The sequence below is a fragment of the Parus major genome, chromosome 19 (genome assembly GCF_001522545.3).
Source record: "Parus major isolate Abel chromosome 19, Parus_major1.1, whole genome shotgun sequence".
In the NCBI taxonomy this organism is placed as follows: domain Eukaryota; kingdom Metazoa; phylum Chordata; class Aves; order Passeriformes; family Paridae; genus Parus; species Parus major.
In genome coordinates, this window is record NC_031787.1 from 6,569,410 (window position 1) to 6,594,910 (window position 25,501).

Below are 25,501 nucleotides of genomic sequence, written 5' to 3' on the forward strand. Positions count from 1 at the left end.
TGCTCAGCATCCTCCCCAGGTCTGCTCAGCATCCTCCCCAGGTCTGCTCAGCATCCCCAGGTGTGCCACCAGCTCCACTCTAGAAAAGCTCCTGAGCCCCACATCAGCTTTAGCTCCTTCAGCCCCCAGCAGCCCCAGCTGCCACCCTCCTCCTGCCAGCAAACTCCACTTGAGCAAGCGCTGCAGGCTCTTTTCAGGAGCTCCCAGATTCCTGTCCACGTTCGGCTTTCATTTAAAGAGAAAGCTGCCCATCACATCGCTGGAAAGATTGGAAATGAACGTCACGACTCTGAAAGCAAAGAAAAAAGAGCCACGATTTCCCCATCTCTCCAAAACGGAGAGAAATCTCCTGCTTGAACTCGTGCGTTCCCAGCACTCGGCTCCCCCCGTGCTGAGCAGCAAGGCGTGCGGGCTCGGAGGCTGCTCATGCAAGAAAGCCAAAGCTGTCGCCTGCCTCAGCAAAGCTATCAGGACTATTTTATTATATTCCAGCCCATCAAATAACTGTCACAACAGGTATTCTCCCCCTCATCGTGGCAGAAAGCTGGTAAGGGAGCACTCTCCTCTGAAAGAGTCTGCACTGGTTGTTCAGTATATTTGGGTGGTATTAATAAAGGTGACACGGACATGTCACCAAAATGCCCTGCAAACTCCCCTCAGTGCTGTGATTATTCATCTCTTCCTCAGCCCAAGCTCAGGAACTCAGAGACTTTGTGCTGAATTATATTCGGGATCTCAGTGTTTCCAGAGGCTGAAGCTCGTTCAAAGGAGTCACTGCTGAGCTTCGTTCTTATCTTTAAAGTTTGTTATTACTTGGAAGTGTTTATCTGCATCACATTTGCAAAAACATCTGAACAAAGGCCAGCTCATGGAAACAAGAGCATTTTTGCACCTTTTTATATAAATAGGAAGGAGTTTATACAGCTGGTTCTTTTCTTTGCAATTCACAATATTTGCCTCTAATGCCAATTTTAAGGACCGTGATGAGATTTAAGCAATCACACGCAGACCTGGTGTCCTGGGAGAGATAACAGCGCAGCTCCATGGCAGGCTGAGAAATACAGCTGCTGACACCCTTTGTGCCCGGCACAGCCACGACCTCCCGGGGATGCAGCTCCGGTTTGGGGATGCTGCCACACTGTGACCTGGAGCGAGTCCAAGCTCGTGTGTTCCGAGCAGAGGCAGGGATTTCACACTCACAGCCTCGGGGTAAGCTAAGAATGAAGGGAGAGGAGGGAGAAAGGACAGGGGCAAGCGGGCGGTGGGATGCCGGGGCCGGGCTTTGTGCGGTCCCTGCACACACCCAGTGTGACGGGCGGCTCTTTGTCACCCCGGGACACCACAGCAACCCCCGGGCCCCAGGGGTCTGCGCCCCCTTCATTCCCAAAACCTGGCGAGGGCATCACCCCGGTGGCCGGGCAGGGGGACAGCCACGGTCCTCCACATCCAGGCTCCATTTCTGGATCCACGTGTCCCAGGAAGAGCGGTTCCAGCCACCTCCCTGCTCCCTCCTGCACAGCAAACTCAGCCGGCCAGTGATGCTCAGAGCCCCGCTGGGGAGCACAGAAACCTCTCCAGCTTCCTGCTGAGTCCCTCCCGCACACCCTGCAGGAGCCAGCCCGGGCAGGCCGGAGGGATTTGGGGCCCCGGCAGGGCAGGGTGCCCGGTCAGCACCGCAGCCACGCTGGGGTTGCACTGACCACGCTGGCACCGGGGTTCCATGCAGCACCCCAAGAACAGCCAAGCATCCCACAGAGGGATGTGACCACCACAGGGACCACGGGATACCCAAGGGGAGCTGAGGAGATGCTCTGAGGAAAGAAGGGTGGGATGCAGAGGATGAAAGGGATGCTGGAGAGAGCACGAGGAGATGCAGAGGATGCTCGAGGGCAGGACGGGGGATGCAAGAGATGCCTGGAATGCTCTGGGCAGGAGAGGGATGCTGGAGCAGGGCTAGAAGACAGGGCAAGGGGCGCTGGGGTGGTGACGGGGGATCTCAGAGACGTGAGGAAGACACAGAGATGCTGGAGAGCCTGGAGCAGGTCTGGAGGGATGCGAGGAGATGATGGGGTGACGCCGGGGGGCCCAAAGCAGGCAAGGGGAGGATGCAGGGGAAGTAATGGGGGACGCCGGGGAGCTCGAAGCAGGCTGGGGGGATGCCGGGGAGGTGATGAGAGATGCCGGAGAGCCAGAAGCAGACATGAGTGATGTCGGGGAGGTGATGGCAGATGCCGAGGAGTCCAGGAAAGGGCAGGAGGGATGTCGGGGGGCTGACGGGGGATGCCAGGGAGAGGCGGTGGAGGGTGCCGCGGAGGGAAGGCGCTCACCTGCCAGGAACCGGAGGGGATGTCTCCGAAGCCGCCGGGGCCGGCGGAGCCGTGGCAGCCACGGGGCGGCCCGGCGCAGCGCCAGAGCAAGCCGAAACCGGCGGCGGCGCGGCCGGGAGGCAGCAGCCAGGCCGGCGAGAGGAAGGCGGCGGCACAGGCGGTCAGGAGGCCGGCGGAGAGCAGCGCCCAGAAGCAGCCGACACCGCTGCACATGGTGCGCCGGCGGGGCAGGGAGCCCGCGCCCCGCGCCGCCCCCGCGCCCGCCACCGGCACCGGCACCGACAGCATCGGCGGCGCGGGGCGGCCGGCGGGGCCGGGCGCGGGGCCGGCAGCGCTGCCCGCGCCCCTGCGCTCTCCCTGCGCTCTCTCTGCGCGCTCCCTGCGCGTTCCCTGCGCGCTCCCTGCGCCGCCCCCCCCGCGGGGCGCGGCTGAGGACGGGTGCGGTTGCGACACCCGCGGCGGGCGGGGGGAATCCGGGGCGGGGGGAGCGGGGTCACCTGTGCGCACGGTCCTGGGGCGTTTCAGGCCGTTTCTCTGCCCGCTGCGGCCCCCAAAGAGTCGAGTTATTCCTGCGGTTAATTATCGGCGGTATTTTTAACCCTGCCTCCGTGGCCGCAGATGGCGATGCTGCGGCTCCGCTCCTGCAGCTCTCCCGGACGGGGACACGCGTGGGGAACGTGGGGGGATTGAGACCCTCCGTGGCAGGGAGGTCTCGGAGCGGGGTCTGCTGGCTCGGGCAGTGTTATCCTCTAATCCCGCAGGTTTCTCCAAGGTTTCGTGGAGCGGCTGCCCGGGAACCTGCGCTTACTTGAGGTGTAAAAGCTGCGCCTCCCAGTGCAGATGGATTTTTATAAGAGTCATTCTAAAAACTTAATGGATGAGGTTTTATTCCTGCTAAACCTCACGGTGTCTGTGCAGCACAGATTGATGTCTTATGTTTGTGCCTCACAGCTCTTACGGGTTTTCTCGCTCTCAGGAGCTCAGCTGTTCCCCCGAGCGGTCCCACGTCCATCATAAAGAATCAGATCCTTTTTAAAATGTAGCAAAAAATATCTTTATCCTACGCTAATGTCCTCTGGCGGGTTTCGGGCACTTACTGCCGATAGCGCTGAAACAGTTAAAAACATTTGGGCGGCTTTTGGTCAAAAAAATAGCTTTTCCTTCAGATCCAGGGTGCGTTGGTTGGTGTTTTAAGCGCAGCGCTTGGAGAGGGCTCCGAGTCCTGGGAAGCCCGTGCGGATTCCGGCAGCAGAAGCCGGGGGCTTGGCACCCTCTCCTGGTGTGCGCCCGGAGTGCTGTAGCAGCGACGGCAAATCATCCTCTCGTACAGCTGAATTCACGGGCAAAGCCTCCGGTAACACGCTGCGGCTCTGTCTGCACACAGCGTCTTGGCTTCACTGGGGTGTGTCTGTGTCCTGCATTCAGAAATGCCGCGGATGCTGCTCGTCCTGTGACTTCAGTAATTCCGAAAAATCACACTCAGCCTTGTTTTCTTCCCCCATATTCCTGGTTTGAAGAAATACCCAACTGCTGTAATGTGCTCCATCGTTTCTTGTACTACTTGAGGCATCTAGAAAAGTAAAAGCTGGGGAAAAAAAGAAGAACAGAGAAACAGAATACGGTGTTAAACTAGATTATTATTTTTCAAGTATTTATGGTGCCATAGAACGGCCAAGAAATTGGGAAAACTCTGTGGATTGGAGAAAGGTCATGTGAGGTGAGTCCCACACAGCGCTGGCAATGCCATCTGAGCAGAGTGGAGGTGCCAACGAGCCCGTTTGCTTTCACTAATTCAGAATAATTCCAGAGTGGCTCCAAAGCCCTGCAGAAAAGGCTCTGTTCCTGCAGCCCACAGCAGGGCTGGGAAGAGCTTAGGACCTGGAGTGGGGCATTTTTTGCTTTCTCCTGCTCAGTGCTGCTTCCCAGAGCTCTGCTGTCCAGCACATCTGCAGCAGATGTCACCAACACAGCTCTTCCTGCTGGGAGTGAACCTTTTTTTTTCACCTTTTTTGCTCAATTTTACACTTCAAACCTGAAGTCACTGAGGTGTCTGACTCACCCACTGAGAGTCAGACAGAGACTCTTCACCCCTTGCTTGTGCCCAGGCAAGGAGGAACAAACCTTCCTCTTTTGGGAGCTCAGTTGAAGGAGACAGGGAAGGATTGCAATGTTTTAATAAAAGCAGTTAATTTTTGCCAGGCTGGGATGTGGGAGAATTCCCCTCCTTGAAACACTCAGCACAGGTTCCCATTCCCAGGAGGGTTCATGGACTGAGGTCAGCCACAGCCAAATTGGCAGGAATTTTGTCTGTGCATGCAGACACTTGTTTTCCCATTAAAAAAAAAAAAAAAGGAGAAAAATACAAATCTCTAATTGAAAGGTGCTGTGAGTTTCTGTACAAAGACATTTTTGACTCCTCATGTGTTTAGGACAGTATTATTTATTCCAGAGTAAGATCTCAGCTCTTAAAGTTCTTTACTCATATATTTTTTGGTATTTGTATTCCCAAAGTAGTGAGAATTCTATATAAGAGAGAGAATTCCAACATCGTAGGAATAAATGGACTGTCCCAAAGATGGGAGAAATGGGAATGGCCTCTAACATGTGTTACATTTGTGTTTTTGTGCTATAATTGAGCAGAGCAGTGCCCTGTGATTAATTATCCAAGGCAACAAAGTCTTATTCTGCTTTATTACATCTGCCCAAACATGATCATTCCAGTAATATATTTTCAAATATTAAAGTTTACTTATTTTTCTAGCTGTGCAGAGGAAAAAAAATTCAAGCAATGAGACAGCTTTTTTTCCTTTTTTTTAAATTTGAATTTATGGAGGAGTCCCTCAGCTTCTCTGACATTGGCCAACCCATGTCCTGAAGTCATATGTAAATGATTGCTCAGATAATTAACCTGCCATGTTCTGTTAAAGACTCCAGCACCTGCTGTCACTCACACTTCCAGTTCAGATCCAGATCCAGGCTGAACGAGCAACTCTGGATTGGAGCTTCAGCCCCTCTGCATTCCCAAAAATGAGAGAAAATTTCAGTCCAGGGAAGGTAATTCTTCTCAAACTCTTGTCTTGCATCCTTGTTCCACCCCCATATATACCCTAAAACCCAAGAGGACCGGTGCAAAATTTTTGGCAGAAGATGTTAATTTAGAGCTCCCTGAGTCATCCCATTCTTTCCAATTTGCTCATCTTTGGAATATTTTAGTCTATTAGCAGTCTCTGAGGTTACGTGCCAATTAAATAATTCCATTCATTATGCAGAAACAACATAGAACAGTTCATTATGCTCCAGCCAGCCTCTGGGCATGTGTACAGAACTGTATCAAAGAGCACCAGTTAACAAAAATAATATCAAAAGAGAAAATGCAGTTGCTACAGGGTGTTGATCATCAGCACCATCCCGCCCAGGAGACAGCTCCATCCCAGCCCTGGAAGATCCCCATATACCTTTTATACAATTTACGAGTCTTAATTACTGAGTGTTTGTAAAGAGCTTTGGAATGCTTGGATGAAAGACGGTGCAGAAACTGACGCAATGATTATTAATTACATCATTTTGGCACGGCTCAGGCAGCGAGGGCAGGACAGTTACACGGCACAGCGGTGACACCGCATCCATCCGGGGTGACACGGGGACGGCACCTCTGCCTCTGAGCCTCTCTTTCCTCACACACAAACCTGAATTTGTAATCACAGTCTACAAAGTGTTTGTAAAGCTTTTAGATCAGAGATCGTCTTCTCGGATATCGACCTGTGCGATGGTGTCACCTGTGTGACACGGTGACAAACGTCCTCGGCAGGTGAGGGAAGAGCAGATTTGTCTCGGGATGATGATTAAGAGGATTTTTGTGGCAGGATTCGGGACTCAGACGGAAGTGACTTATCGAACATCGATCCCCAGCGGCCGGCGGTGTCCCCCCGTCCCGAGCAGGGATTTCTGGTTGTGCAGGACACGGCGGTGCCATGGAATGAAGGAGCTGCCGCATTCCTGGCCGAGGCCACGCGTGTCCTGCAGACAGCGGCGACACGGCCTGCAGGGCCCTGGGACCCGCACTGCAGAGCCCTCAGACCCCGGGCGGGAGCTCGGACAGGGGCCAGGGGTGTCCGGCTGTCCATTTGTCCATCTATCTGTCCGTCCCCTGTGCTGCGGCCCCCATGGCCGAAGGGGACATTTTGGGACACGTCCTGAGGACTCTCAGCGGGGCGCCTCGGCCTTCACGGCCCTGCCACGGCGCTCTCCCGCTGTCCCCTGCTTTTAGGACAGTGTCAGAGCTCTCTGTCGCTGCTGCTCACGGGACGCGCCCAAATTGCCGCACCGTCCCCAGGTCACCCGTGCCTTCAGGCACGATGGCGGCCGGCGCCTCAGGCCGCCCCCCGCCCTCATCAAAGATGGCCGCCCTAGTCTCCCTCCCCCCCGGTCCCCCGCGGACTCCTTGCCCTCACCCAACATGGCGGCCCCTCCCGGCCCCCATTGGCCGGCGGGCGCGGCGCCGGGGCGGCCATGTTGAGTGCGGCCGCATCCCGCCGTGCCGTGCGGACGGCGCTGCCGGAAGCGGCCGCGGGGCGGTTGTTGACAACATGGCGGCCGCGGGCGCCGCCGCGGGAGGAAGAGGCGGAGGGAGCGGCGGTGGCGGCGGGCGGGCGCAGCAGCCTCATTCATAGGACCCGGCGCGCTGCCTTCCCTCCCTCCCGCCTTCCCCCGCCCCGGCGGCCGCCTCGCCCCCTCCCCGGCGCTATGTCCTTTTTCAGGCGGAAAGGTAGGGGGGCGGTGGGCGGGCGGCCGCCGGGCTCGTCCCCCGCGCGGATGCCGGGCCCCGGCCCTGCCCCTCCGGGCATCGCCACCGGGCCCCGCGAGGACGCGCGGGCCCTGAGCAGCGGCCTCCCCGCCAATGACGGTCAGTGCCGGTGGCCGGGTCCTCCCGCGGGGTTGGGGGGCCGGGGCCGGGCGGGGCTCGGGGGGCTCGGCTGCTGCCGGGGCTCTCCCGTGAGCGGCCGCGGGGTGCGGCCCCCGGGCTGCCCGCGGCTCCCGGCGGCTGCGGACGGTGACCGGCGCGAGAGGGGGCTGTAGCACCTCCCACGCTTCGTGCAGGGCTTGAGCCTCTGAGCCCTTTACAGATGATATTTTTCACAACGCTGACGTATTTTGTAAAAAATAATGATGGGCCGAGAATGTACAGCAGCGGCTGAAAATGTCAGTGAAAAGAGGATCTCATCGCACTGAGCTCTCCATGCAAGCTAAAGGAGTCCGTGGCAGTTTATTCTGTAATAGATTTGTTAGGGAGCACAAGCTGGGAAATTCAGGGCTCGTGAAATATTTATAATACTCCAGCACCACAAATGGGTGCAGTTTAAGTGTTCTCTTGGAGCGCAGCGTTTTGAAGGCACTTTGTGCTCGTACTGCAGGCAGGGCCCTGCCCTCTCAACCCGCCCGGTTGTGGTTTGGGTGGATTTTGTTGGAAGTGGCACCTTTCAGAAGTGGCCCCTTGGGAAAGTTCTGTTTCCTCGTGATGCTGTAGCTGGAGCAATGCAACCACTGATTTTTCTGATGCACCGCAGTCCTAAAGACTTTCTGGGTTACTGAACGCAAAATGCACATCCTGGGAGGCCAGAATGTGGTACCTGGGGTGATGTTGATGCTCTTGGCTCACACATCCTCTGGATCTTGCTCTGCCAAAGCAGCAGCACTGAAAATGTCAGTCTTTGGGGAGGTTAGTGCAGAAGCTGTGGGAGAAATGAATCTGAACTGTTCTTATTAGCAGATCTGAAGATTCTGGAAGCTACTGAGGTCTTTGCAAATGCTATGATCCCTTTTGAGGTGTTTATATATAAATGTTTGGCTGAAGAATAAAACTTTGATAGTGGTTATAAACTCTTCAAAATGAGCTCCTGCTGCTTCATTGAGAATTGTGGAGCTGAGGTTCCATCCTGATGTGGGATCACAGAGACAAGGTCAGCTTGGGCGGAAACTTTCTCAGGGAGAAAGCCATGAAAGGTCTGATTATCTGACAAGCGTAATTGAGGATCTGTGTTCCTTTGATTAAAGGATCTTTGGTCAGAGAGGCAAATCAGCACTAAAAGCCTGAGAGAGATGCTGTGAAGGGAGGAGAAAAGCAACCTTTCATCTGGGCTGTGCATAAAACACCACTTTGTGTGATCCTGTTTTTAGATTTGGCTTTTAGAGAAGGTATGAACTGAAGCTGAGAGGAAAGCAGCACATTAAGGCTTAGGATAAAACACTGGCCAGGTGCAGTCCAAAATCCTATAAACACCAGTGTTCCTGGGGTGAGCTGTCGGTTAAGAGGGTATTGCAGTGGGTAAAAATTAAAACTAATTTTAAATTAAACCATAGCAAGGATCATAAAGCAACTCACTTGTAGAAAAATCAAAACCAAGGGTGAAGTGTTTTTATAGCTTGGGCCTTAAAATAAAGGTATGGCACAGTGAGGGTGGCTAATGGGTTGAGAAATCAAAGTATAACAGGTGAGCTGGGCACTTGAGGGCAGGCTATGAAACTGCTGCCAGTGAAGCAGCTCATCCCTGGGGATATCTTGGGAATAACATGCTGTCCCACATCCTGGCTGGCCTCAGCAGGTCCTTGTTTTTTGTGCACTGTTGACACACTGTGAACGCTTTTTGAGTTTGTTCAGAGCATTTCAAGATGTGGATTAAAACTCCGGAATGTCACGTGCTGGTTTGGCACCCTTTAGAATGGGATTGGCCACTGGAAACCTCACCCTCAGTCCCCGTTCTGTGGTTTCACACTGGCACCACACAGCATCCGCTTTTTGGGGGAAGTGAAAGTGAATTCATGTAGTGAAACTTCAGTCTCTAAAATTTGGGCTTGTCCTGGCTCAGAGCAGATTTTGTCCCTTCCTGTTACTGATGTCACTTGGTTGTGCTCAGCTGCTAGGGACAGAAGCAGCCTGTGTGGAAAGGATTGGGACACGACCCTGGAGTTTGTATTTCCAGTAGTAAGTAGGTATTTAGGGAGGAACTGAGTAGCTTGGAAAGGAGGAACAGAGGTATTTAAACTGAAAATAGGCTTATGGAAGGTTCTTGTGTGAAACCCAGGAATTACTGCTGATAGCTAGGAACTGGTTTGATGAAATATTGGAGTGATTTGGGAAAGATGAGAGTTCGTAGCGGTTGCTTGTTTCCCTCTGTGCCTCACTGTTCCTCAGCAATTTCTCTCCTGTCCTCAGCTCCAGTTATGTAAAGGCTGGTTACTCTCCCTTGCTCACAGCTGTATCGGGCTGCAGGTCAGTGTGGAGAGAATCCACCTCTTTTACTGGACACTTAAGCCCCTCTGTCACAGAATGTGCTCACTGGCAGCTGAAATGTTCGAGCCTGAGCTGAGTTTGCAGCCCTGCAGCGTCTGTGCTCACAGGGGAGGCTGGCAGGCAGAGCTGCAGCCACCAGGCCAGGGCAATTATGTAACCAGAGAGCAGAGTTCTCCTTTAAAATATTTAACATCCTTAGGTTAGAATAGGAAGGCTTTGGGTGAGTTTTTTTTTTAATGTGTTTTGTGATGTAAATGTGGGGTTGTGCCAGGCTCCACAGTCATGCTCAGGGATGACCTATTTGTAGTAATAATCCTTGCCTGGAGCAGCCTCCCTGGTAGATCACATTCTCCAATATCACCCCTGCATTTGTTTCTCTGCCATCCTGTTCATGTGCTGCTTGCGATTCTTTATTTTTGTTTTGAACAGATCTCTTCCTTCACTTCCTTTAGGAGCTTCCTTTATAAAGTAGTAATATGTAAAAAAGAAATAAATTCTCAAATCGCTTTTCCATCACAACTTTTTACAGTGTTATCTCCCCATCAGTTGCTCACCCGAGGTTTGATGATGATTAAGCAGGACTATTTGTGAGAGAATTAACTGTTTGCAGGGAGTTTCCAGAGCTTTTCTGTGGTATCCATCATATGCATGGAAGCAGCTCCATGGAGCCAGAGCCAGCCCACATCTCCTCAGTGTTGGGAGTTGTGCTGCTCTTTCTGTAACACAAGTGAGATGTTGTTTTTGGGTGATTTTTGGTTCACAGAGAGCACCTGCCAGTACTCTACACTTAAAACACACCTTTCCCACTCTTCCCAGTTCATGCTGTTTATCAAAGTCACCCTGAATGTAGCTTTAATCTATGGACAGCAAATGTCTTCATGGAAATTTAACAGACGGTATTTCATGAAACTTAATTAATGGATGATAAGGTTTTGCTTTTGAAAAGTCTGCAGAAGAGCTTTGAAAGCCTCTGGCAGTTACAGATGTGCAATTTAAATGAGAAATAGGTATTAACAAAATTAGGGTTTCCATCTGTCTCTGATGCTTGTTGATGTTGGGAATTCTATGTCCATTCTCAGATGAATGCCATTAGTGGCTCAAAATAGCATTAACATTTTCCTTTGTATTTTACAGTGAAAGGCAAAGAACAAGAAAAGACCACAGATGTGAAAGCAATTAAAAGTAAGATCAAACTCTTGTCTGTAAATTCAGATCTCTGCCATCATCCAGGATTTTTATCTTACCCAACAGGATCATTTCCTTACTCCTGAGCACAGATCTGACCTGTGCATCAAACCCAGAACTTCATTCTGTTTCTGGGTTCCTCCTTATCTTGCTGAATCTGTAGGTGCAGAGGGTTATTAAGTTATGTCAGCTGTGAGCTTTAATTCAGAGTGATCAGGCAGTCTGGTCACCTTGCACATGGTGGTTGTTCCTTAACCACAAAAAATTGCTGCAGAAGTTTCTTGCTCAGGTGCAGTGTCCTTTGGAGTTTGGAAAGTGGAGCTTCACTGTCTGATTTGCAGAAGCTGCAGATTTAACTTTGATGGGGCTTGTGAGGCTGAAGATCCAAATCCTGAAAGAGCCATTCTGCTGCTGCTTTGTGTGGTGCAGAGGTCTTGCTGCTAAATCTCGTATGAGAGGAGAAAAGATCTCGGTGGAAAAGATTTATAAACTCTAGAAAAACAAGTTTGCTTATCCTGTCAGATTTTCTTGCAGTACTGAAAGGAGATGAGGTAAATGCCAGAATCAGATCTGTTACTTTTATACCCTCAGACAAAATCCTGTGTCTGTACTTGGTAATGTGTTATCTGCACATCAAGAGAAAATGACAGGCTTTTTTCACCTTGGTAGTCTGTCTTTCAAATCAAATGCAGGAAACAGTGAGTTGCATCTTATTTCATAGCCACTCCTCACCTTCAGTGCAACTACCAGTATGCTGACCCTGAAAATAAAAATAAACTTGAAAATTTATAGTATTGCACTTTTTGAGCTGCTGCAGCAGAGAGCACCTTTGCTTGACCCATAGAGAGAGTAGAACATTTTTTTTCCTCAAATGCCCATAATTTAAAATTAAATTTAAATCTAATTGACAAAAGCCTGTAGCATTATGAGGAGTGTGGTTCTGGCTCTACACAAGTAAGCTCCACCAAATTTTCCCACTGCTGCCATCCCTTGGCCTTGGAAAACAGATATTTTCTCCATTACTGCTGGTATGAAATATCCAGAGGCTTTGTAAGAAGCAGCAAGTGGTGTCTTCGTGTCCAATCCTGCAACTGCACAAACACTTGGCAATAATTTAAATGTTTCCATTGCTCCTGAGGTATCTGTGGTGTGACATCTGAGTGTGAAATTGTCAACTGCTGTCATAAAATTGGGAATAAAAATAAAGTGATGCAGCATGGAAATCATGAAGCCCAAGTTGCCTGGCACCTTGATGGAACACATCCCTGGGAGGTGCTGATATAATCAGCTCATCTGATGTGCTTTATTTTTCAGTCAGAGGTGTAAGATATCCCTGCATGACATCCTCATCTAACACAGCTTCCTGAGAGCTTTGGAATCTGCTGTGAGCATGCTTGGGGTTTTTTTCAGCTTTGTCATCAATTAACAATTAGCAGAATTTTGTGTGAGGAAGTTCTTATTTTTTTTTTTTTTTTTGAGTTCCAGTAGCCACTCGTGTCCTAAAACAGCCAGAGGGGGTTAAGTGTATAACCTGGGTTTCATCAGAGGTATTTCCTTATTGTTTTCTTTTCTCTTGCAACCAAGCAGAAGCAACAAAAGTATTGTTGAGAAATAGCTCTTATTAAACCTCACAGATGGCTTTGTAGTTCAGGATTTTTTAACACATTTTAGCTTTCAAAAAGGCATGGAAATGGATTGGCGGGAGCACTGGAACTAAGCTAAATTCTTGGCAGAGTATAAAGTTGTTGCAGTAGTGGTTATCAAGGAAGCAGGAAGACACAGGAATATTTCATGTATAAACTTAGACGTGGCATCTCTTGATTTGCTGCTGAATAAGGAAAACAGAGGTGGGTGGGAGTGAGTTTATTCTTGCAATTACAGGACTTGTGGTCTTTAATCAGCCCCTTGACCAAAGATGACACACAGTGGTTCAGTGAGGTTTTAATGAAACTGACTTTTGCAAACTCCCTGGTGGATTTTGGGGTACTTAGCATCGGGCAATGCTTAGAAGAGTCTTGGGGTCCTTGTGCTTTAACAATTCCTGTCTTGATTCCAGCTCCAATCCCAGTACATTCCCCTCAGAGAAGCACTAGGAATCATGCCTTGCTGGAGGCTGCAGGACCAAGCCATGTGGCCATCAATGCCATCTCTGCCAACATGGACTCCTTCTCCAGCAGCCGCACAGCTGCCCTCAAGAAGCAGCCAAGTCACATGGAAGCTGCTCACTTTGGAGACTTGGGTAAGGCTATGATAATATCAACTTTTCTTTTTATTCTGTGTCTTCCTGTGCACTCACTATCCCTTTATTTTCAGGTAAATGAATAGGTGGTAAAAGTGTGGCTGCTGTTACAGTAGCATCTGTGTTACTCTCAGAGGGTTTTGAAGGGAGCAGACAATTCCTTTACTTTGTCATTATGTTGGAATTGCCTCTTCACAGTTGCATTACAGGACACTTTTGTTCCTGTCCCCCACATGTGTGGTACATGATGTGCTCATTCCCTTTCATTTTATGTTTTCCTTTAGGCAGATCATGTCTGAACTACCAGGCTCAAGAGACCAAATCAAGCCTTTCCAAGACTCTTGAACAAGTCCTGCAGGACAGTGTAGCCCTCCCTTACTTCATCCAGTTCATGGAGCTGCGCAGGATGGAGCACTTGGTGAAATTCTGGTTAGAGGCCGAGAGCTTCCACTCAACCACCTGGTCTCGCATCCGCGCACACAGCCTGAACACAGTGAAGCAGAGCTCCCTGGCAGAGCCAGTGTCCCCCTCCAAACAGCAGGAATTGGCCTCCTCTCCTCCTGCTGGGTGGCTGGAGGAGAGGCTGGAGGGCTCTGGCACAGCCCAGCTGCTCCGGCCTGAGCCTGACAGAACTGCCAGCTGCCAGAACGACGTGGGGCTGCTGGGGCAGGAGAGCCACAGCACCAGTGCTCTGGCTCTGAGAAAACCAGAGACAGGGACTCACTCTCTTCCAGCTGATCAGCAAGGATCTTCCAAGCTTTCAGTATCAAATAGAAACAGCCCCTCCTCTGCACTAAAGGACTTGTCAGGAAAACTCATGAAAAGTAAGTGCTGTGTGTTCCCTTTGGTTGAAAAGGTGGGAAATGGGGAATGTTTTTGTGCAGGGAGCTGCCTCAGTTCTCAGGTTCTTAGCAAGCATGATGCGATGTTGCAAGGAAGAAAGTTTTATGTATCACTGATGTTAACTTGCTGCTGGTCAGTTTGAGCTGTGTATTGTTTGACTTGTTTAAAAATAAAAAAGCTGCTGAAGAGACTTCAAAATTATTGTGTACTCAATGAGCATAGGTTGCTTCTGTTCTTCCATGTGTAATCATAAGAAATTAAGTGAACATTGCTATTTCCAGTTCTTCCCTCACCCATCTCATCCCACCTTAAAAGAATTGTAGAAAGTTTGGATGGTGGGGCTGAGAATTGATAATTAACCTGCCATGGAAGGTAAATATCCTGTATTACATAAAAAGACATAAGTAGTGGTTGCAAGAGACTTGTGGAGATTTATTTGTGGAATGTACTGCTTTTGTTCTTGGATTTATTTGATAGAGTTCCGCCCCTTGTAACTGATTTGTTGTCATTTGGACTCCACCTCTTCAGAGGCTGCTGGAAGTAAGAATGAAATTAAAATATTTCCTTTTGGTAGTGAGCTACATGCACAGTAATATGTTTCTCTACTTTGCATCTACTCAGTCCTCCCTCATTTGTGCAAGTCTGCAGGCAAAAAGGAAACACTTCTTTCTTCATATTGGTTCCTTTTGTTTGCCCAACTGTTTCCTCATGTTGCATCCCTTTCTCTTGCTGTTTGTCTTTCTCATGTAGTTATTTATCATATGCCTCCACAATACATAACCTCAGCCCCAAAGTCACTTAAACAAGGAAAATGATGTTTTAGTCATCAAAGCAGTGCTGCTTTCTGATGTCTAAAAAGAATTTGAAAACACAGGGTCCTTACTGAGAAATCGGAAAAGAATTTGAGTGTAATTTTTTTCTCTCTTCCAGAGCAGAGTCACAAGTCTCAAAAGATGATGTGTAAAGAACACAATTTGTTTGAGGCATCTCATTTTAAGATGCTTTTTTCCCTACTAATTCCTATATAATGCAAATTATTTTTCTGTGATGAGAGCTAAAAACTGGGAATTTACTTGCCTGAAAGGTGTTGCTTCTGGGACTGTGGTGTGCAGCTGAGGAAGTGGGTTCTGCCTTGTGTGGTGGTAGGGAAAATTTGGAGGTATGTTGTTTTATTCCATCTTAGTCCATGCTGGGTTTGTTGTCACCTTGCTGGAGATTCTACAGTCCCTGCAGCTGGTCAGGAGCAGAATATGAATATCCTGCAATGGAAACATCACTGAGAATTAGACACCTACTTTTCTGAAAAGAAAACATTTGTTTCTCACTGATACCAAGGAATTCCAAGTTTGATTCTGTATTTCTTCCCTGCAGGTATAGAACGGGATGCAGTTAGTACTTTTACCAAATACATTTCTCCAGATGCTGCTAAACCAATCCCTATTACAGAAGCAATGAGAAATGACATAGTTGGTAAGAATGAATAACTGCTTCCTGATTTCAGAGCTGCTCTGTCCCTATAAAAATGTGTCTCTAATTTGTCACACGTTTGTATTTGTTTTTACTTTTATGAATTTTAAAAGCAGCTGTAAAAAGATAGGAGATTACAAGTATCACTGGATCTGACCTTCAGCAGTGCTGTGAATATCCTCATAAAAAGTTTCAGAGATTTTGTTTAAATTAGGGAAAGAATTCTTGGTCGTTATGTAGGGGATCCAGATATGAGTCTCAATCAAATACTTTAGCCATATTATTATTTGGCCAGCTTTGGAAGCTCTTTGCTCAGTCAGAACCAGCTGATTCTGGTGGATTTGAACTGCAATTTTTCATTAACTAGTCCCTGCTCATGTCTTTCAGTTCCATCAGCCAAATCCATGTGAAAATTAACCTGGTCTTTCTTTGCAGCAAAGATCTGTGGGGAGGATGGCCAAGTGGATCCAAACTGCTTTGTTACTGCACAGTCCATAGTGTTCAGTGCAATGGAACAAGAGTAAGTTGATACAGTGGTTTGGGTTCTTGTGTCTCTTGTCCTAAAGGTTTTGTTAAAAATGTTTATGGAGACATAACCATATCAGCAATTTTCTGTGCTGTCTTCTGTATTTGAAACTGCTCAGATCCCCTTCTCTAAAACATTCTTGCTGAACTTGGCTGTTCACACTGTTGTGTTCTTTATCTCTTGTGCCATTTACAAACCTGCCCTTGTGTCTTGCTTGTTTTGCTTTTATCCAACCAAAAGTATCAGAGTTCTGGGCAAGACCTAATTGGTTCTGAGGGTGCCTTGGGTGCTGCTGGCCCTGACAGCTGATTGTCCCTGTCTTTGTGCAGGCACTTTAGTGAGTTTTTGCGAAGTCACCATTTCTGTAAATACCAGATCGAGGTGCTGACCAGTGGGACTGTGTATCTGGCTGACATTCTGTTCTGTGAGTCAGCCCTGTTCTACTTCTCTGAGGTGAGTGTCAACATTTGGGTTTGCTTTTAGATCCCTTTCTAGCAGATGAAAAAAATCTGTTAATTCTTTGATGGCTTTAGGTGGGATATTGGCAAGGAATTTTTCCCTGGGAGGGTGGGCAGGCCCTGGCACAGGGTGCCCAGAGCAGCTGTGGCTGCCCCTGGATCCCTGGAAGTGTCCAAGGCCAGGTTGGACGGGCTTGGAGCAGCCTTGGATATAGTGGAAGGTGTCCCTGCCCATGGCAGGGTGTGGGACTGGATCATTTTTAAGGTCTCATTCCACCCAAACAATTCTGTAATTCTATGATTCTAAGTATAATAAAAACCCAAGGTGTATTTTTACTGAGAGAAAATTTTTTCCTGTCCCCGTGTAGTACTAATTCAAATGTTCAGACTTATCCATTGTGTTTTGGAATGAATATTTGTAATTTCCTCTCCAGTTAGTGAGTGCTTCTCAGAGTCTCTTTGCTTTGTAGAAGCTTTGACATTGTCTTCTTGATCTTCACATTGTAGTGACTGTAAAAGCTTCAAGTGTTATTACAGATGACAAATCATAACCAGTGCTATGTGGAGAGGGCACCTTTAGTGATGTGATAGGTTAAATAAAAGATTTCACAGTTTCAAGCTTCTGCACCTTTAAGGAATCAGCTCTTGACATACTTGTCCTGATAGCCTGACGAGCTGATGTAGTTTGAAACTGCAGAGACAATGTGCTGAGCTCAGTGTAAGCTAAATGTAGCATGAAAATGGTGTTTCCTGTCCTAGGACAGACATAGTTTTTTGGAAACTAAGTGTGAAAATAAGTACAGAAAAAAAAAGTCAGAACTTCTCTCTTTTTTTTTTTTTTTTTTCCTTCCAAGCAAGCAAAATCTGTCTGAAATAGAAATTCAAAATATTGTGTCTTGGTGGCAATTTTGCATCACTAACATATGGCCTATGTTTCTTGTTCTAAATGGGAAGAAGGAAGTTAAAAATTTATTAAAAGTTTCTTGCTAAAACTTCTTTAATCTCTTCTTTTTCTGATTCCAGTACATGGAGAAGGAAGATGCAGTTAATGTATTGCAGTTCTGGTTGGCAGCAGATAATTTCCAATCTCAGCTTGCTGCCAAAAAAGGCCAGTACGATGGGCAAGAAGCACAGAATGATGCCATGATTTTGTATGACAAGTGAGAGAGTTCAACAATCTTTTGTTTCTTTATTTGTGGTTTTGTGTTGTGCTGTGCAAAAGGAAATTCTCTGCACTCTTGTGCTCCTCTGCTGAGGTGCATTTTGTCAAGGTGGCTTTTGATGTGTTTGCACACGTGAACTTTTCAAATTTTTTGATATCCATGGGGAGAAATCCTTACAAGGATTCCATTCTTAAACATAATTCAGGATTTTCAGGACTTGGTTGCTTGAGTTTGGTAGGGAAATATCAAAGCTGATTGGTTGATGTGTAAAAATGGAAGGGGTTTAAGCCTAATAGCACTGCAGAAAAACCTTGATGTTCAGGTACTGTTAAAAGTAGGCTGTAGAAACTGTTCTCACATGCAATAAAAGCCAAGTAGTGCTTGTTCTTAGTATTGTGAAATATTTTCTTTTTTTAAGGAAGCAATCAGATCCTTTTTAATATCAGACTGTCAGGAGATGAACTTTGTTTCTGTGCTTTGTGCTTCACTTCAGCAATAAGACAGCTGGGAGACAGACAGCACAACTGCTTCCAGGATATGTTTGTTCTTAAGCTTAAGTGTGAGGTTCTAACCTCACTGAGTTATTAGCCAAGGAGGAAATAATGATTGGAGACGAAGCAAATGCTTCACTCAGAGTTTTATCAGTTGTTCCTCCAAACTTTAACTCCATTTGCAAGGATGTGAGCAGTAGAGGCAATGCTGCTTTGGAGTTCTGGGTGTTTCCTGCTCCATTCCTGTCTTCCATTCTCTGTTTTTGATCTGTGTTTCAGGGCAGGGCTCTCAGAACCATTTCTGGGGGGTTTGGGGAGGGATGTCTCACCTGTAGTCGGTGGGGACCAGGTGTGTGCAGGTTTTTGCAGTGTCTGGGGGACAGGTGGGCACTGAGCACCATCAGAGATTTGCAAATCCTGTTTGTGTTGTTTCTGTGCCCTGCCCCAGGTACTTCTCCCTGCAGGCCACACATCCTCTGGGGTTTGATGACTCTGTGAGGCTGGAGATTGAATCCAACATCTGCAGGGAGGGGGGGCCTCTCCCCAGCTGCTTCACCACTCCCTTAAGGCAGGCGTGGACAACCATGGAGACGGTGAGATCCTCCTTCAGAGTGGGGTTCACACTTAGTGAAGGTGATGTGGAGATTCCTGATTTGTCCCGTTCCTTTACTGACTTCCTGTTTAGCTGGATATTAGAACAGCTTCAGGAAAATCTGCCAGACTCTTCCCCATCCCGATTTGAAGATACCACCCACTGGCTGCTGTTAATGCTCTGTGAAATGTTTGTCTCGGGTGATTATTGCAGTTTAATGGAAGTAACAGAATTTCCTCCCATGTGAATTGCTATCAACAGCTTATTTTATATCTTTAGAAAATTTTCCTTCCTCTTTGTAGGAGTTGTTTGCAAGTCTAATAGAAGTGCTGTGGTTAGTAATGTAACTCTGGGATACCCAGATACCAGAAATGAATGATTTGATTCAGAAGCTGCAGAGAATTGTGAACAGTGAAACAGAATAACAGTAAAGCCAGTTGGGCTGTCAAGCTAAACTTTCTAGAGGGGAAAAAGAACCCCGAACTTCAGTTCCAGTTACTGGGGGATTTGATTAATAGGCAGTTGTGTTTGTTTGTTTTACAGTAGGATTAAAATTTAAAACAAGGCAATTGATAATCCACAGTAATTCCATGCATGGATGTTTTCACTTGTGTTCCATCTACACAAGGACTGAGAGTTTGTGTGCTCTTCTCTAACTATGCAGACCAGCCTTGATTAAAGATGACTTTCTGTCTCTCAGGTTTTCCTACCTGGTTTCTTGTCCAGCAACCTTTACTACAAATACTTGAATGACCTCATCCATTCAGTACGAGGAGATGAATTCCCAGGAGGGAACATTGCACTGAGTATTCATGGCCCTGGCAGCTCTCCTGACAGTGATTCCATAGGGAGCATGGATGGCTCTGCCTCCCAGGTACCAATTTGGGTTTTCTGTGTCAATATCCAAGCTTTTACCCTGTAAGGAAACACCATTCCACTTTCATTTAAAACCTGTGTTGTGTTAGGATGTGTTTAATCTGCAGCTCAGTTCCGTCAGAAGTGTCTCTGATATTTGTTGTACCCAAAGCCTTGTGCTGTTGTTACTTCTTTACATCAGTGGATGTCTTTATTGAGCTGCTACTATTACTGAAGACTTTCTCATGATGCCATAATATCTAAGAATGTTTGTTATTAGAAATAATATTATTTTGTCAATACCATTGTTAGAGCTTCAGGTGAAAATTGACAATTATGAATATGCTATCAAATTTAAATATAAACATAGGAGCTTTGTGTGCTCGGTTCTTCTAAAGTGCCAGATCTTCTGTCCTGAAATGAGTAAACTCATTTCCAGGGCTGAAGGCATCAGTCTGGTTGAACACAGAACAGGACAGCTTGGAAACTGCAAGCCCAGCTGAGAGCAGAAGAGTCAAGCGAGAGCTGCTTTTATTGAACTCTGTAGGGCTACCCTGAGCTTCAAATCCAGTATCCACATCATTGTTAGTCATGCCCTGGCTTTCCAGCTGTTTGGAGCTGTATTACCTGCTTGTACTATTTTTAAAACTCCTAATTTGCAGGGAGGGAATATTCCTTCCCTAGTTGTGAAGTGGGGAATAAAATCTATGTTCTTGAAGCCTCCTGCTGCTTGATCCTCTTGAGCAGGAGGAACTGCTGGTAATTGGCTGGGCAATTTAGGAAATGAGGTGCTGCTTTCTGTGGTGTGCATTCCTGCTTGTCTGAATAGGAGAATCTCTGGGTCTCTGCTTATTTTTGCGTAAAGAGCAGCAGGAAAGGAGCTGCCATCAGTGTTCCTATTCCGTGCTGAGGTGATAATGGATTGCTGTGTGTTGTGCCCTCCCTGCTGTTGCTCTGATGTTTCTTTGGCTTTTTTTTTCATCATTTTATATAAATACTCCAGGCCAGAAGATAAATGTTTGTTCTCTGTGCATGGGGGAGGCATCTATGTTTGGGAATTGCTTACCAAGAGCAGGAGAGGGATGCTCCAGACTCACAACAGATGAATTTCAAGCACACACTAATTTGTGGAGCTGATAATGATCAGAGAGCAGCGTGTGCTGACCTGGTCTTTGTGTCTTGGGCTCTGTCCACAGAACTTTATCATCCTCTGCTAAAAACAATGTCCTGTGAGTTGGGAATTCAAGGCTGTGTAGACACACTAATTCTTTTATACTCTTGCTTAGAGAAAGTTTTGTTAAGAAGCTGGTAGTTGTCTGCATTGGGCACTAATACTTAGAATTTTTATTTGTAGTCCAATGTCAAAAAGGCTAATGTTAAAATCCTGAAAAATTTTGATGAAGCAATAATTGTAGATGCTGCAAGTCTGGATCCAGAGTCTTTGTATCAACGAACATATGCAGGGTAAGGTTCATTTCAGTGTACTGTTTCCTTTCTGGTTACATGTTTCACCTCTGTTTCATTTTTGCTGTGTCCTCCTGCATGGAGAGTAGGCCTAAATGCAAGATCTTAGTCCATGTCTTAATATTTGACACTAAATTTATTTCAATAGTGTGATTTAACACCCAATGAATGTTTCTTTGACCAAAATGGCAGCCAGGAAAATATTTCTAATTGGTTTTTCTCTTCCTCTTAGTTATTGTTCCTATTTGATTCCAAAATATAGCCAAGTATATAGCCAAATACAGCTTTCCATAATGCCAGGATTCTTTTGATCACCCACATGGTTCTTCCCTCCTCTCCTCAGGAAGATGACGTTTGGAAGAGTCAGTGACCTGGGGCAATTCATCAGAGAATCTGAACCAGAGCCTGATGTCAAAAAATCAAAAGGTTTGCTTTGCTCTTTCTCTCCATTTTCTCCATTTCTGTAAACATCTGTTCTCTTCCCTGCTGGAATTAAGATAGGCAAAGTGTTTGACTCTTTCCAGATCTGTTTTAAGCCAAGTAGAGATGCTGTGGGAGATTGGCCTATACTGAGGAAAAACCCATCTCTGGCCCAGTTTCCTTTCCAAATTCTGCTTTTCTGGTCCAGCTGGACTCTGTGGAGCACGAGCAGCCTGTGGGAGTTGGAGCTCGATGGAACCTGGCAGGGATGGAAGCGTCAGCAGCTGAGCTGGTGATCAAAGCTTTGGTCTTGAGATGAAAAAGAACTGCAGCTCTCCACACGCTTCCCACCCAGGCTGGAACCTGCTGCTGGTGCTGCTTTTCAGCTCTGGGAAAGGCTCAGTGTCCACATGGTTCCAGGCAGCCCCTTCTTTCCTGCCACTCCTCCATGTCCTGAATACCAGCAGAGCAAACCCTTCAGAAGGGTGACAGGAATCAGCCTTGTACCTCACTTTGCTGACATACCTTGCTTGCTGTTTTTATCTCAACCAGGGTCCATGTTTTCACAAGCAATGAAGAAATGGGTTCAAGGAAATACAGATGAGGTGTGTCCCCTTTCATGTTCTTCTTGTAACTTTACACTTCAGAGAAATAAAGTATTGATATTCTTAATCCTGGCTCTTATCTCTGAGTATCTTTTTGCTGCACCAAGAACAGGGAGACTCTGTGTGCTAAATATAATTTGATTGCATGTATGTGTGAAACTAGTTTGCTCTTCTCCAGTACTTGCTGGTTGAACTAATTAAGTGTGTGCTTGCAGTCAGGTTTTTCTTACTGTGGTTTTATATACCTGTAAGTAGGGGTGTAAGAAGTGCTGTTTGATTTTTTTTTTTTTTATGGTGAAGTGACCACTTCACATGGATTCCAGGCATTTTTCCCCCTCTGAGGGGCTTGGACAAATCCCCAAGAGATAAATCTAAAATCTCCACTAACTCTCCTGGAAACTTCATCAAGCCTTAAGTACAATAATTGAAGTTAACACTACTTGGAAGCAAGGTGCATTTCCATTGAGGGAGGATATGTTTCTACAAGTTATGGAGTTGTGAAGTTTACCTTGATTCCAAGGCTCTGCTGAGAGCATTGTGTTTTTCTTTTAAGAACCTGAAGCTATCTATGTTTTGGGCTGTGTTTTTCAGGCTCAAGAAGAGATGGCTTGGAGGATAGCAAAGATGATTGTCAACGACGTCATGCAGCAGGCGCAGTGTGAGCAGCCTTTGGAGAAGGTCACCAAGGTAGGGGGGTGGACAGGCTGCTGTCTTCATCTGGCTCCAGCCAGGCTGTGGGAGGAGCAGAGCTCTCACTTGCCTTCCTCCTGTGGCTGAAACCCACGCTGGTAAATTTTCAAACCAGCAGAGCATGAGAGGAAGAAACAAAGGTTGGAAGTGTTTCAGCCTACGTGTGATGTAGGAATTTCTTAACAGATGCTTATGGTGGTTCTCCTGTGCAAGCATTAAACTTAGAGTCTACAAACTGCCTAATTAGTTAAAAGGGTGATCTGTGCTGCAGGATGAAGTGTAATTCCTTACTTGAGCTCACACTTGCTGTGTCCTCTTAGTGGTATTTCTGCTTGAAGTGTCAGTAAAACTCAACAGCTGTCAATTTGTCTCAGTGGGTGCTCTCATTTATGCATTTCTGTCTCCAGACTTCAAAAAGACACAGTAACCCTGTCCATAGGTTTGGTTAGTGGCTGCATTGTTATACAGCCCATGTGCTCTCTGTCTAAAAAACACCCATTCTGAGGTAGCAGTTGGATTTTGTGATATATTGGTGACAGCAGGTTACCAAATTAATGTCTGGTACTTCTGACTTTCGAGCATGTGAGTTTCTAAAAATTAACTTGAATTATGTTCAGTTCTTGAAGGTAAACATGCACCAAAGCCCAGTTATTTGATCCAAATGGTGGATCCATAGATTCACTGTGTGAGTGTTTTCTTTCTAATAGAGCAGTAACATTTAAGTGACTTGTATAACGATTTCACTTAATAGCTTGTCTGCAAATGATACAACTCCAGTCTGCCTGGATGAAAAGGTCACTCAGCACAGTATTTAGAAATCTCAAATGGCTGCAGATGCTCTGGATTCAATTAAGCAAGTAATCAAAAGGTTGAGTGTATTTGGATTAGGTTTTGGGATTTTTTTTCTCCCCCAAACTCAAACAAACCTACCTTCAATGTTTTTAAACACAAAATGTCTTTCTATTGAGCAATTATCTTGCATGTTTGAGGGTAAAATGAACTATTTTTCCCTTTTCTAGCTATGATTTTAGAAACTCCAGGACAGAAAATCTGGTTTTCCACTTTGAGAATGAGTGAACTTTCTCTATTGGTGGATTCTTTAACACAGCCAATAAAAACAAAGCACTGTTACTCCAACCACTGCAATCTCCCTCATTTCTAAGGAAGAATGAAAAAGAAGCAATCCTGGACCTCCACTGCAGAGAGTGAAGAAACACTTTTCCCTGGAGCATGTGGCATTCACAGTAACAATGGTTCTAAGATGAAGATGCAGTTTACAAGAAACTGTGATCAACTTCATAAATACTTGACCTGTCTCAAAAAAAGACTTTTAAGCATAATATCTGGAATGGGACACAGAGGCCACAACAAAGGGGAAGGTTGTGGTGTAGTTTTTAGTTCTACTGCTTGTAGTTTTTAAACACAGAATTGGAAGGGCTGTGAGGCAAATCCATTGGCAGTGAATGACCTGGAAAGTTCTAAGTTTCATTTTCCATTACTTGAAATAGATGAGTATTCACCTGTAAGATAAATGTATTTTACTTCATAACTGCATTAACTTTAAAGGCAGTGTAGAAGGGTCAGGAACTCCTCCTTGTTGAGCTCCTACACCTGCACACACACCCACACACACCCACACCCCTCCCCTGCTTCTACCACAGAGCAGATCCAAGGCTGGTCCTGCAGCCCCTCTGCTCCCGCCTTCTGAGCAGGTTGGACCCTGTAGACTGCTCCACTTCCTGTCCTCACCATCCCATGAGCAATGAAAAAAGGAATTGCTGCCATTCTCCATCGCTTGTTGTCCTCCACCCAGCGTAGTATCTAATTCCAGATGTTTGGTTTACAAAGAAAAACAATTTTTAACGCCCTCTGGCCTTCTTCCTGACACTGTCAACACTTACCATGTTACACAGCACCTCTCTTTTTTTTCCCCAGCAAATTGATTTTGCAGGGTAGCAGAAGTACTCAGTGTCTCACCATTATGTTACTGCTGCATTTTTAGTATATGACACTTTTATTTGGGGTCTTTTTTTCTTTTTTTACTCTAATGATTGCTTTTTTCCTCAAACTCGTGCAAAGAAATCACTATGTGAAGAACTCAAATCATTTCCAATGTTCAGAATATCTTGATTGACTAGAAAGTGTCATTCTGTTGCAATATTTGATTGTATAGAGACACACTGTATTGTTATGAAAAAGCAAAAAGGCTGTGTATAGGTTTTTGGTACTATGTACCACCTCTTATTTCTCTCATACCCAAGCATTCATGTACTTAAAACATACTATATTTAATTGTGTTTTGATTTAAAATATATAAGTATTAAAATTTGTGTTGATTTTTCTGTTTTCATGGGGTTTGAAGTTACATGGGATGTTTTTTATGTGAGTTTTAGGGGTAATTTTGTCCACATTTCTTAATGGATTATGTTAATGGTAGTGTGGTAAATTAGAGTAATTCTTATTTAAGTAGTAAATAAGGTGTTCGATCACAGGCCCTGGCAGAAGTTGGGCTGGAAAAGGTTTAAAGGGGCAGGGGTTGGTCCTGAAGTATTGAACCACATTAAACTCATGCACCCCTGCCAGTTTTCCCCCTGGGCAGGATCCCGACTAATCCTGGGCGTTTGGGGATTACAAATCCCAGATTTGGGTATGGACATTGCTCAGGGCTGCGTTTCCTTAACCCTTGGGCCGGACTGAATGTGAGAGGCTCGGTCTATCTTGAGTCGTTTTGGCATCAAATCCCCGAGGTTTTAGAACCGCGGTGAGCTCCGTGCGCGTGGGGCCCTCGGGAGTTGTCCCTGCGGGGCCTCGAACCCGCGGCGCCGGGGCGAGCGCGGCGCTCCCCGCCGGCCGCCAGGGGGCAGCAGCGCCGCGCTCGGGCGCTCCCG

General features: G+C 46.7%; 2 protein-coding genes across 7 annotated transcripts in view; one reads left to right on the forward strand and one right to left on the reverse strand.

The window, feature by feature from the left end:
* The window catches only part of LOC117245300 (transmembrane protein 211-like), a 58,049-nt gene extending 55,409 nt beyond the window's left edge, over positions 1-2,640 (reverse strand). Inside the window, exon 1 of the mRNA XM_033518974.1 lies at positions 2,328-2,640. Coding sequence (XP_033374865.1) covers positions 2,328-2,615 — 288 coding nt within the window. The 5' untranslated portion in view covers positions 2,616-2,640. The remainder of the gene's footprint in view (positions 1-2,327) is intronic.
* AKAP10 (A-kinase anchoring protein 10) lies at positions 1,107-24,963 on the forward strand. 6 transcript variants are annotated; one of them, XM_015646252.3, is made up of 15 exons: positions 6,927-7,092; positions 10,750-10,797; positions 12,857-13,039; positions 13,324-13,863; positions 15,254-15,352; positions 15,785-15,869; positions 16,205-16,328; positions 17,357-17,493; positions 18,436-18,580; positions 19,280-19,453; positions 20,789-20,898; positions 21,242-21,324; positions 21,871-21,923; positions 22,515-22,610; positions 23,633-24,963. In XM_015646252.3, the coding sequence occupies exons 1-15, from the start codon at positions 7,071-7,073 to the stop codon at positions 23,636-23,638; spliced, it is 1,905 nt and encodes a 634-aa protein (XP_015501738.1). In that variant the 5' UTR covers positions 6,927-7,070; the 3' UTR covers positions 23,639-24,963. The 6 variants fall into 6 exon arrangements, with proteins under 6 accessions (XP_015501735.1, XP_015501738.1, XP_015501736.1 ...); XM_015646245.3 differs by lacking the exon at positions 6,927-7,092 and adding an exon at positions 7,101-7,230; XM_015646249.3 differs by lacking the exons at positions 6,927-7,092; positions 10,750-10,797 and adding an exon at positions 1,107-1,209.
* Positions 24,964-25,501: the final 538 nt, after the last annotated feature.